This window comes from Sminthopsis crassicaudata, chromosome 4, assembly GCF_048593235.1.
Source record: "Sminthopsis crassicaudata isolate SCR6 chromosome 4, ASM4859323v1, whole genome shotgun sequence".
NCBI lineage: Eukaryota > Metazoa > Chordata > Mammalia > Dasyuromorphia > Dasyuridae > Sminthopsis > Sminthopsis crassicaudata.
Window position 1 is genome coordinate 459,552,973 of NC_133620.1, and position 12,082 is coordinate 459,565,054.

A 12,082-nucleotide genomic window follows, 5' to 3' on the forward strand; every position below is an offset into this window, starting at 1 on the left:
GAAGGAAGGAAGGAAGGAAGGAAGGAAGGAAAGAAGGAAGGAAGGAAGGAAGGAAGGAAGGAAGGAAGGAAGGAAGGAAGGAAGGAAGGAAGGAAGGAAGGAAGGAAAGAAGGAAGGAAGGAAGGGAGGAAGGGAGGAAGGGAGAGGGAAGAAAGGAAGGGAGGAAGGAAGGGAGAGGGGAAGGGAGAAAGGAAGGGAGAGGGGAAGGAAGGAGGGAGGGAGGGAAGAAGGGAGGGAGGAAGGAAGGAAGGAAGGAAGGAAGGAAGGAAGGAAGGAAGGAAGGAAGGAAGGAAGGAAGGAAGGAAGAGAGAGACAGAGACAGAGGCAGAGAAAATGTTTAAAGTGCTTTCTATGTGCTAAGCCTATGTTAATCATTCTCTCAACCTCTATTAACCAGAAACTTCTTTGAGTTTCACTCCCAGTTGTTGACAATTCTTCCTAAAAATACCTGCATCTCCTTGCTTGCCTTAGCAAGTCCAGCTCGGTAAAAATAATTGAACCATTCTTTGACAATTCAGCCTCTATCTTGCAGCACCTTCAGGGGCGGCCCTCAGAACATTAATTATGATTGTCCAAGACTGCAGATGTGAGTATAAAAGGTGTAGAAATGTATTCATTCATTCAACAAACACTTATTAAATGCCCAAGGCACCAACCAGATGCTGATTGAATCAAAAAATGTGCATTGATTCAGGAAAGCACTTTAAAAAAAAAAAATCCTGCCAAATCTTGTTTTGTTTCTTGTAAAAGTCAAGGACATTTTGGTTATCTGAGGGTTCTAATTGTGGTTCCTACAGGTAATACTTTCTTTTAATAATAACAGCTATCAGTTATAGAGGGCTGCAAAGCCCTTTATAATCTCTTATTTGATCCTCATCACTTGACTTCTATTATTATTAGACCCTTTTTATAGATAGACAAACTGAGGCAGAAAGAGGTTAATTGACTTGAGTTCACAGTGAAAATGTGCATTTGAGGCTGAATTTAAACTCAGAGTCCATCACTTTATCCATTATACCACCAAGCTGCCTCAGTCTTAAAAAAAAAAAAAAAAATGTAACGTTGCTGATTTTTGTTTTGTTTTGTTTTGTTTTTTTAACAGCACCACTGGAGCTGAGCTATCTAGGGAAACATTAAACTTGGTGTGAGTACAAGGAAAGTCACAATCCACTTTCCTCAACCAGGAGGAGTCATGCTAAGGGACTCATTCTGGAGTGGTATCACTCCTTCCCTTTAAAATAAAAATGATGCTTCTTCACCAGAGCACGCTACTGAAAAGAGTCATCATATAAAGATGTACAACACAGGCTTAAATTCTCTTTCTACCTCCTCCAGACACTGCTCACTCCACTAAGTCTGGGTCGAGACAAAGATGGGGCAAGTCAAGTGTAGTCTAATCTCAATTATCCATGGTGATTCATGGATAATACAAAAACCTATTTCATTGGCTTTTTGATGCATTATTCTTTTCTCAGAACACTTAATATATCTAATCCCATTTGACTGCATAATAAAAATAATATGGCTAATCCTAACTGACCACTGCAGCCAGGGAATGCTGGATTTAGAGTTAGAATCAAATCCTACTTCTTCTACTTCAATGTGATATGTGCCTAGAACTTCACTACTAAGTCCCAGAGTTAGATCTCCATCAGTGTATAAGAAATCATGGATTTCAAACAATTGAAACTAAAATTAAAATGAGTCTCCTATTCTCTAAGCATGACATGAAGTGATAAGCAGCCCAGAAACACCTTCGAAGCAGCCCAAAGTGCAATATTTGCCTTTGTCATACTTAACTCCTTCCAAACCAACTGGAGGAATCCTGTGGGATCCAACAAATGCCCACCAGGTGCTAGATACCGGGGACAAAGAGACAGCATGAAGATGAACTCTCGTCAGCCAGTTATTTCTATTCAGCTGGAGAGATACCCCAAACACACACACACACACACACACACACACACACACACACACACACACGCTCACAAAGCTGAGGGGAGAAGGAGGCTCACATGATAGAGAGATAGACATCTCCCACCTAGACTGGCCACATGTCCTGGACAAATCATGTAATCTGTCAAGGCCCAGAGCAAATCTGGAAGACTTTATGCATTTATAAAACTGCACAGCCAGCACTGGAACAGGGAATTAGAAAAGGAAATTTACCTAATCAGGATAAAGTAATCCCACGTCGAGTCCAAATTATGTACATATGTATCTGTGTATCTAGGAATGTCTAGAACTTGAAGTATATATATATATGTGTGTGTGTGTGTGTGTGTGTGTATGTATGTATATAAAACTGACCTGATCTTCTGTATATTATATATATATATGTGTGTGTGTGTGTTTATGTATATATATAAAACTGACCTGATCTGTATATTTTATATATATATATATATATATATATATATGTGTGTGTGTGTGTATGTGTGTGTGTGTATGTATACATATACACACATATATATATGACTTGGCTTCTATGTGTATATAGTGCTTACATGTAATATATATAAAGGTTAAGTCCTATAGTGTTTATATATAGTGTGTGTGTGTGTGTGTGTGTGTGTGTGTGTGTGTGTGTATAAGAGCAGCTCAGTGGCACAGTGGGGACACACTTGGTTTAGAGTCAGGAAGACGTTCCCTCAGTTCAAATCCAACCTCTGACATTTTCTAACTGTGTGACCCTGAGCAAGTCACCTCACTCTGTTTACCTCAGTTTCCCCCTCTGCCAAATGAGCTGGAGAAGGAAATGGCAAACTACTCCAGCATCTTTGCCAAGAAAACCCCCGATGGGATCACAAAGAGTCAGATGCTGAAATGGCTGAACACAAATGTGTGTGTACGTGCCTACCTGGTGGGTATTTTAATAGTACTTTCTCCACCACACACATAACACATACACATTGATACACACAATACATATATACACATTGCACACACGCACACATGCCTATACATCCACATAGAGCAAACAGCAGGAATTGTATGAGGAGTGAGGTGCAGTAAGTTTGGAGAGGTGGGAGGAAGCCACATTGGGAACGACTTTAAATGCCAGGCAGAGGAGTCTATATTTTATCCTAGAGGCAACGGGACTGACATATGATTACCCATATATGACACTGAGCCGGTCACTTTATTCTCTGGGCCTGTTTTCAAAAAAAAAAAAAAAAAAAAAAAAAAAACAATGGAGCCAGATTACTTATAAAGTCCCTTTGAGGTTATAGGATCTTGGAACACGGAACTTGGAGTCAAGAAGAACTGAGTTCAAATCCTGCCTTAGAAACGTATTAGCTGTGTGACCTCCAACAAATCACATGACCACTCTGCGCCTCAGTTTTCTTATCTGTAAAAAGAAAGGTTGGACCCAATGGCCTCTAAGATCCCTTCTAGCTCTAGCCTTGACCTAGAACAGACCTCAAAGGCCAAACCCCACATTTTACAGAACTGAGGCCCAGAGGAATGAGGATCCTTTTGCAAAATCACACAGGTAAGGCAGGATTTAAACCCGTCTCCTCCAAGCGCAGAGTCATACCCTTACCTTGTACTGTGTGACCCTGAGCAAGTAACTTAATAATCCAGTTGCCACAGTTTCCCTCTCTGTAAAATGAATATGATAACATCTATCTCCTAGGATGGTTGTGAGATTCAAATGAGATAATGCTTACAAAACAATTAGCACCAAGCCTCTCACAGTGAGCCCTATATAAATATTAGTTATTATAATTAATTATTACTTGATGTTAACATTAAAATGCAAAACTCTCTCCCTTTTGAAATCCCCAGGGCCAGACAGATCCACCTTGAATAAACTCATCTCAATGCTAGGAAAAAAGCCGGTGGAAACGTTTTTAAATGGGGCAGCTTCTCACAATTGTCCCTTTTAATTAGCTGGCTCGCCTCTCTTTTAAAGTCTTTAAAGCCTGCCTCCTTAACTCGGCCCACAACTCGACAGTGTCTTCTGTGCAACTCCCCTGGAGGACCTGGTGGATTTCTTAATAGAACTCTCCCCACCAGACGCGAGGAGAGAAGGGCTCCAATTAAAAGCTGTTCAGACAGGACTAGAGAAAAATGAGGGGCTATTAATCGAGCTTATCACCAAAACGCTTTGGCTCCTGGACTTTCACCCTCTATTTTTGATCATGAATCCTTCACCGTTTTATTTTATTTTAGTTTAGTTTTGTCCTGAATGCCTCTGGCATTCTGGTGAAAACCGAGGGACCCTCTTCCCCGAATAAGGTTTTTAAATCGCTGAAAGAAAGGCTAAATTTCGGTTCGAGATGTCATTCCCTCTCCCCCTCCCCCACGCGAGTTCGTGGAGCCCCACAGACATCACTCCCCAGAGGCCAGTTTTAAGAAACCCCGGCTCTAGATTGCCTCTCCCCCTCCCCCTCCCCCCTTTAACTTCACGAGAAATAAATAATCATCCTAACGCTGGTGGTAAAAAGCTATTTCCTCCATCCATACGCAGCACGCTGGCGCAAAGCTCTCCTAGTTTCTGCTCTCCTGACGGAAGGGATAATTTCCTGACCTGCACAGGGGAACCCGGGGCCCACGTTATGATTGCAAATGTCAGGCACTGATGTGTTTTCCTAATGAAACCAAAGTTACAGCTGGGGGCATGGACTGCAAAGCGCCCCCTCCCCGCCCCCATCTCCCACCCTCCCACCTCCCAGTCTCCCGGAGGCTGCGGGCGGCCGAGCCCACGAGCCCCCTCCCCGCGCCCCTCGCGAATTTCCCGGAGTCCCCCGTTTGCCCGGACTGGCTCGGTACCCGCGGCCAAGCAAGGCTGAGGGATGATGGGGGAGAAGGATGCGGGCTGCTCGCCTACCATTGAGCTGCCTGTAGACGATGTCCTCCAGCAGGGAGAGCCTCTTGAGCACCCCATCCTGGACGGGGTTGGGGCCGTGCTGGCTCAAGTTGGCCGCGTCCGCCCGGGGATGGACGTCCCGGAACACGTCCGCGCTCTTCACGGCGATGGGCCGACACTTGGCCAAGAAGAGCACGAAGCCGGCCACGGCGATCAGATTTAACACCAGCAGCACTTTGACCCTTCTCAGTGAAGCCATCAAACACGCCAGGCTGGCCCCCTTCAGCTGCTCCCCGAGCCCGCGTCCGGGGTGCCCTGGCCGGCCCCTTCAAGGACGGGCGCTCAGGGGACAGGGCAGGAGGCTCCCCGGCGTCGGAGCGCGGAGCCCGGCGCGCGGAGCGGGGGGAGTCCCGGGCAAACTTCTGGTCCCCCGGGAGCACGCCGCTCCGTCGGTCCCGCAGCTCGGACCGCTGCCTGCGCGCACAGCGTGGGGCTGTGTGGCCCGCCCGGCTCGTTCTGCGCCCCCAAAGGGCTAAGTTTGGCCAGTCCGCCGCTCCCTTCCCCGGGAAGGGTCTGAGTCCGGGAATTCCGGGGCTGCAGGAGGGATACGGCGGCAACTGCCGAGTCCGGTCAGTCTACGCAACTTGGGCTGCGTCCCTGCGAGTTCCGAGCCCGGGACCCCGGCCTCCCAGTCCGGCCCGAAGGGGGCTTCTCAGGCTCGCAGGGCTCTCCGGGGGCCGCCCCGGCCGCGCTCCTCGGCGCGCTCCATGGCACGGCGCAGAACCGAACCCCGCTGGAGTGGCTGTGAAATCCTCCCGGAGCCCCGAAGTCTCCGAGCTGGGGGAGGGGGTGGTGGAAGGGGTGTCCCCGCCCCGCCCCGCCCTCTAGGGACAGGGACTCCACCAGAACCTCGCCAGAAACACCCAGGGAAGCGCGGGGCAGAAGCCGCGGCGCGCAGCGCGGAGCCGTCCGGGCGTCCGTCGGTCGGTCCGGGAGTCCGCGGGAGCCCCGGGCCCGGAGCCACAATGGGCGCTGCGTGGCGGGGAGCGCTCCGGCTCAGCCCCCGGGCGCCCCCGGCGCGGCCCCGGCGCGGGCAGCCCCGCGGCGCGTCCGCCCCTCCGGAGCGCCGGGCAGAGTCGGAGCCAGAGCGGGAGGGAGCCCGGAGCTCCGGGAGGAAGTCGGCAAGGCTCGGAATTGACTAACGCAGTCCGACCGACGCTGCGGCAAAGGGGGGGCAGCCGGCGGCGGCGCAGCCCCGGCCGGCACTCGGGGCGCCCGGGCGGACACGCAGGTGGCGGCGGCGGCGGCGGCGCTAGGGGCGCGGAGCCGCTGCGCCCATCGCCGCTCCGGCCGGGCTCCGCGGGCCGGCGCAGGCGGAGGAAGCGGTCCCTTCCTCCTCCTCCTCCTCCTCCCCTCCTTTCTCCTCCTCTGCCTCCCGCCGCCGCCGCCGCCGCCCGCCCAGCTCGGGCTGTCTCCCACCTCCCGGCTTCTCAGCGGCGGGTGTACATCTAATCCTTCGGAACCTCGGCGCGTGCACATACACGCAAACACCCAGGCACCGCAGGGACGGAGGGGGAGGGGGCGCCGAGGGAGGGGGCGGGGGCGGGAATCAGGTCACGGTCCCGGGGATTCGGAGGCTTTGAGGAAACCTTTGCTTCTCATTCCCGGAGAAGCGGCTGGCTCTCTCGGCTGCGTTTCCATCCCCTGTTGGCAGATGAAGACATCCTTTCTGTATGTGCCTGAATCTCCCTTTTGCATGCCCCGGGAACGGCTGAAAGGAAAACCTGGGCTGGAGACGCGGATTTAGTCACCTTCCCGGCAACTGGGGGGGCCAGGGTGGGTGGCGGGGTTCCCTCGGGCTGCGGAGGCCAGCCGGCGGGGACTGGGCCCTGACGTCTGGGGGGAGGGGGGCGTCCCACGAGCTGCTCTCCCAAGAGTTCAGGGGCCCCGAGATGAATTTCCGGTCCGAGCGAGGTCTGATAGAAATCAGGCTGCTTCTCAGGCCTAATGGAAACGAGACTCGGGAGCCCCGGAGAAACTGAACAGTCTTCACTTCAGCTCCACAATCTCTTTGGATTTCACAGCGCGCCTCCATCTAGTCTTTCCCAAGCGCGGGATCATGGGACGGGAAAAGCAAAACCCCAAACCTGGGTTTGCTGGGAGGCAGACGTCTCATAACTCTCCCGAGCCAAGAACGGGAGGTGACAATCAATAGGAGGGGGTGAAGATCTCTAGCAAAAAAAAAAAGCAAGGGAGGAGGGCAGCGGGAGCACCACAGTAACTTAACTCGAGTGGAATCCTCTTTGTGCCGTGGGATGAATTTTTGAAGGCAATTCGCCAGGCCGGTCTGCTCGATGCAGGCCTAGGTGGGCATCCTCCCCTCCGTTACCCGGTGAACATTCCAGAAGAAACATTGGGAAGGAGCCAAGCTGGTCCGGGAGATATCGAGCCGCGGCCGTCCCTTCCACTTAACACCCACGATGGCAAAGCCGTGGGACCTGGGTATCCCACCGGGATTGACAATAGACGGTTTGGGCATTGGCCAGCCAAAAAGAGGAGACCCAGAGGCCACGGCTACTTGGATCCGGTGGTCGGCGAGCAATCATTAAGCGCTTACTATATACCGGTCCCTGTGTTAAACACTCAGGGTACAAAGAAAGCAAAAAAATAAAAATGAAAGCAGTGTCTAACCCCAAGGAGCTTACGTTGGAATGGGGCAGACAATATGTAAATAACTAAATACACCCTATACACATATATGTGTGGATGTGGCTATATATAGTGTGTGCAGATGCTATATATAGAGGGAGAGAGAGTAAATAAATCAGTCAGTATGTGTGTTTCATTTATATATATATATATATATATATATATATATATATATATATATATATTATACTATCATATATGGCAGGGGTTCTCAAACTACGGCCTGCGGACCAGATGCGGCCCACTGAGGACGTTTATGTGGCCCTCCCGGTTATGGCAAATGGGCCAAGGGGCGGAGACAGAGCGTGAGCTTTTGTTTTTACTCTAGTCTGGCCCTCCCACAGTCTGAGGGACAGGGAACTAACCCCCTATTTAAAAAGTTTGAGGACCACTGCTATATGGTATATGTGTGTACATTATATACACATATGCACATATAACATAAGTATTATGTAGAAAAAAGTAGAAAGAACCAGAAAAGAGACTATTCTATCAATGAGTAGATGGGGAATCATGGAATGGGGTGTTGGGAGGAAAGAGTACCTGAGTTAGGTCTTCAGGAAAATCACAAAGTACAGGGGAGGGAGCCAGCTTTCCAGAGCCAGTGCAAAGAACAGAACTGGGAAGTTGTTCATTCAAGCACCTACAAATAGATCTTGGAGGCTGAATTGAGGGTGTGTGGAAGGGAATGGGGTGTAAAAGAGAAGAGCAGGAAAGTTGGAAGATGCCAGGTTGGGCTCCAGACCACAAACTGAAAATTTTCTCTTTAGGGAGTTGTTGAAGCTCATTAAATAGAGAGATGGCTTGATCAGAACTATAATTTAGAAAAATCAGCTTGACAGCTGAGTGGAAGATGTATTGGAGTGAGAAGATACTTGAGGCTAAGAAACCAATTAAAAGGCTGTTGCAATCGTCTGGTCTAGAGATGACAAAAGGCCTAAATGACACTGGTGGCGGTGTGACTGCGGAGGAGATACACACCAGATCTTTGGCCAAGGTAGAAAGCACAAGGTTTGGCAAGCGATTGGCTAGAGGGGACAGTGAGTGTGAAGGGTGAGTATGACATGGAGGTCACAGACCTGATGACATCAGCAATAATTGGGAAGTTTAGAAGAACTGAGGAAAAATAGAATGAATTGTGTTTTGGACACATGGAGGCTAAGGATGTCTAGTTCAAGTTGTATAAGAGTTGGTTGGTGGTAAAGGCCTAGAATTTAAAAGAGACAGAGACAGACAGAGACAGAGACAGGCAGAGAAACAGAGAGAGATAGAGAGAATGGGAGGGAGGGAGGGAGAGGGGAAGAAGGGAGACAGACAAACAGACAGAGAGAAGGAAGGAAGGAGGGAAACCCAGAGAGAGAAAATGATGAGGTTAGAAGTCAGATCATGGAGTTTTTAAGAGAGGAGTAGACAGAAGGGGCTTATTACTGGCACCTAGCAGTCTCAGGTAGGTTTATGGGTAACCACAGTAGGCAGGTTCGATGGAGCTAGAAAGACCCCAGTACAAAAATTAATTTTCCCCTTAAAGGCTTAATGAATGATCCTTAAAATTCTCCTATTAGAAAGTTATTTCTTTGGCCCTTAGTACCATAAATTGAGAGTTTGAAGGTGAAGGTCATTTAGCCCAACCCCTGTCTTTTAGGGATGGTATTCCGAAGCCCAGAAAGATGCTATCTGCCTTGTCCAAAGTCAGATGCTAAGTGAGTCAGGATTCAAACTCACATCTCCTGACTCCAAAACAACCACTTTTTCTCATACTTGTATAGTTTTCACGTAGTAAAGAGAGGGCTGGGATGGGAGTCAGCAAGATGTGATTTCAAATGTGGCCTCAGAAACTAGTTGTGTAACCCTGGGCAGGTCATTTCACCCTGTTTGCCTTGGTTTCCTCATCTGCCAAATGAACTGGAGAAGACAATGCCATATCACCCCAGCAACTTTGCCCAGAAAACTGCAGTCACCAAAAGGCAGACACAACTGAACCAAAACAAGCTTTGCGTTTAGACCTCCCCCCTCCCTCCCCAGAACTGGAAAGGCCTCACTGGTTCTCAAAGCATGAATCTGATTTGCAACTTCCCAAGTAACTAATAGCCAACATTCATAGCACTTTAAAGTAAATTTTCTCATTTAATTGTCATCTCTATAAAGCTGAGTGGTATTGTTACTATCCCTATCTTACAGAAGAGAAAACTGAGGATCAGAAGTTAAGTGACTTACCTAAAGACTCATAGCTAGTCCACTTCAGAGGCAAGATTCAAAACTAGTCCCATCCCAAGTTCAAGGTTCTTCCCACTACTCTTCCCTAGTCACTCACTGCTTTAAGCCCCTCCAGTGATGAGGAACTTGATACTCCCTTCCATTTGTGGGGAGCTCTTAATGGGTAAGACTTTTTCCTTACATTGAGGTGAAATCTGTTTTTCCTCTAACTTCCATCCATTATTTTTAGGTCCACCATCTGGGGACACATAAAGCAAGTTTTAATCGACCTTTCCATGTAGCTGCTCTTTAAATATTTGAAAACAGCCATCATGTCTGCCCAAGTCTACTCATCTTTTGGCTAAAAGGACTTGGATCTTTCAACTAATTCACATCTGGCATGGGCTTAAGATCTGGTTCTCAAGCCTGGTCTGCTGCTTTGAACAGTTTCCAGTCTGTCAATGTTCCTTTCAAAATGTAGTGACCTTGGAGCAGCTAAGTGGCACAGTGGATAGAGCACCAGCCTGAAGTCAGGGACGATCTGAGTTCAAATGTGGTCTCAGACACTTAACTCTTCCTAGCTGTGTGACCCTGGGCAAGTCACTTAACCCCAATTGTCTCAGCAATAAATAAATAAATAAATAAATAAATAAATAAACAACAACAACAACAACAACAAAAAACAACAACAACAACAAAAAAAAAAAAAAACAAGAAAAACAAAATGTAGTGACCAGAGTTTGGACATAATACTCCAGATGTGCTCCAATCAAGTGAGAAGGCAACAAGTTTTAAGTGCTTACTATGTTCCAGAAACTGTGCTAAGCTGTGGGAACACAAATACAAGCAAAAAAGATAGTCCTGCCCTCAGAGAGGAGTATACTTCTCAGAGAGTACACATTCTAATGGGGGAAGATGATATGTAAAAGGGAGCTGAAAAGCAAGAGAGAGAAAAAAGATAGCTACTCCCCCAAAGTTCAGGAGAGAGACCAGAGGATAAGCTGGAGAGGAAATAAAACATGGCTCCCCTTGGAAGGAACTCATGTGGCAGAGGTATAGTGTCTCTGTCTCTGTTTCTCTGTCTCTCCCATTCTCTCTCTGTCTCTTATATCTTGTCTCTGTCTCTGTGTCTCTATCTCTGTCTCTCTGTGTATCTCTGTTTCTCTGTCTCTCTATCTCTCTGTTTCTATCTTGTCTCTATGTTTCTGTGTGTGTGTGTCTATTTCTGTCTCTATTTCTCTCTGAGTGTGTCTCTGTTTCTCTGTCTCTATTTCCCAGTCTATCTCTCTCTATCTTGTCTCTCTGTCTCTGTGTATTTATCTCTGTCTCTATTTCTCTCTGTTTTCTCTGTCTCTCTCTTTTCTCAGAATACTTACTCAAAACAACCTGAAATTGCATTAGCCTATCGTCCAGCCTTTCCACCTTGGGTCACATGACCTGCTTTCTAAGGGAAGCTCCTCCAGCCTTTATTTGGACCTTCCTTGAGTTCTTCTGGAATCCTGGCTCTAGACAGTCAGGATGAGGACACCGATGGCCTACAAAGTCAAAGTCTTCTATGACCTAACCCAGTCATAGAAGGTCAATTACAAATAGCAATTAATAGACCCAGGCCTTCCAACTCCAAATCAAATTGACCAAATACTCAAATACTGTTGATGAATGGATGATGCATGTCACCCTTGAGGGGTATTAGGAGAGGAAACTGTCAGTATTTTTCTCTTCTAATAGCCTTAAGATGGAAAAAAAATAAGGAAAATGTCCAGCACGATGAGTGGACCCACTATGGAAAACTTCAAGAGCATGTGGACTGGCATGAATGGCCTGTGACCTGCATTTTAGAGAGAGCATCCATGTCACCACAATGCATTGAGGCTGTTCACTGCGAGGAACTGTACTGCTAGGGTAGCTAACCCACCTGGCTTAGTGATACAAGAATGGGAACACCATTCCATCTACGGCATCAGTAAATGTTGATAAGACTCCCGAGAATACTAGGATCAAAGATAGGGTCATAGATACATAAATTTAGAGCTGAAAACCTTTTAGAGTGAAGGCCAACCCTCTCCTCATCTTCCCCATTCTCTCCTGAAACTAGAGTTTGGAGATCATTTCACAGATGGAGGAACAAATATAAGATCATCTCATTGTTGCCCATCAGTCCTGTCTCTAGGATAAACCACCATCCTCTGCTTGGTATTTAACACCTTTACCTATCTGGTTGCCTCAGTTAGACTGAGACCTGCTAAAGTTCTTAGCTGAAAAAGGTCAATGTCTCTTAAGCATCCGAGGCCATTTCCGGTCATCCTGACGGACATCTGGCCATTGAACCCAGAAAGCTTTGGAGGAGTAAGTGAGGCTGGTGAC

The 12,082-nt window shown here is 47.9% G+C and overlaps 1 protein-coding gene across 1 annotated transcript in view; it reads right to left on the reverse strand.

Annotated features, from left to right (window-relative positions):
- The window catches only part of GALNT17 (polypeptide N-acetylgalactosaminyltransferase 17), a 147,073-nt gene extending 141,260 nt beyond the window's left edge, over positions 1 to 5,813 (reverse strand). The window contains exon 1 of the mRNA XM_074265566.1: positions 4,838 to 5,813. Coding sequence (XP_074121667.1) covers positions 4,838 to 5,075 — 238 coding nt within the window. The 5' untranslated portion in view covers positions 5,076 to 5,813. The remainder of the gene's footprint in view (positions 1 to 4,837) is intronic.
- Between the last annotated feature and the right edge of the window lie 6,269 nt (positions 5,814 to 12,082).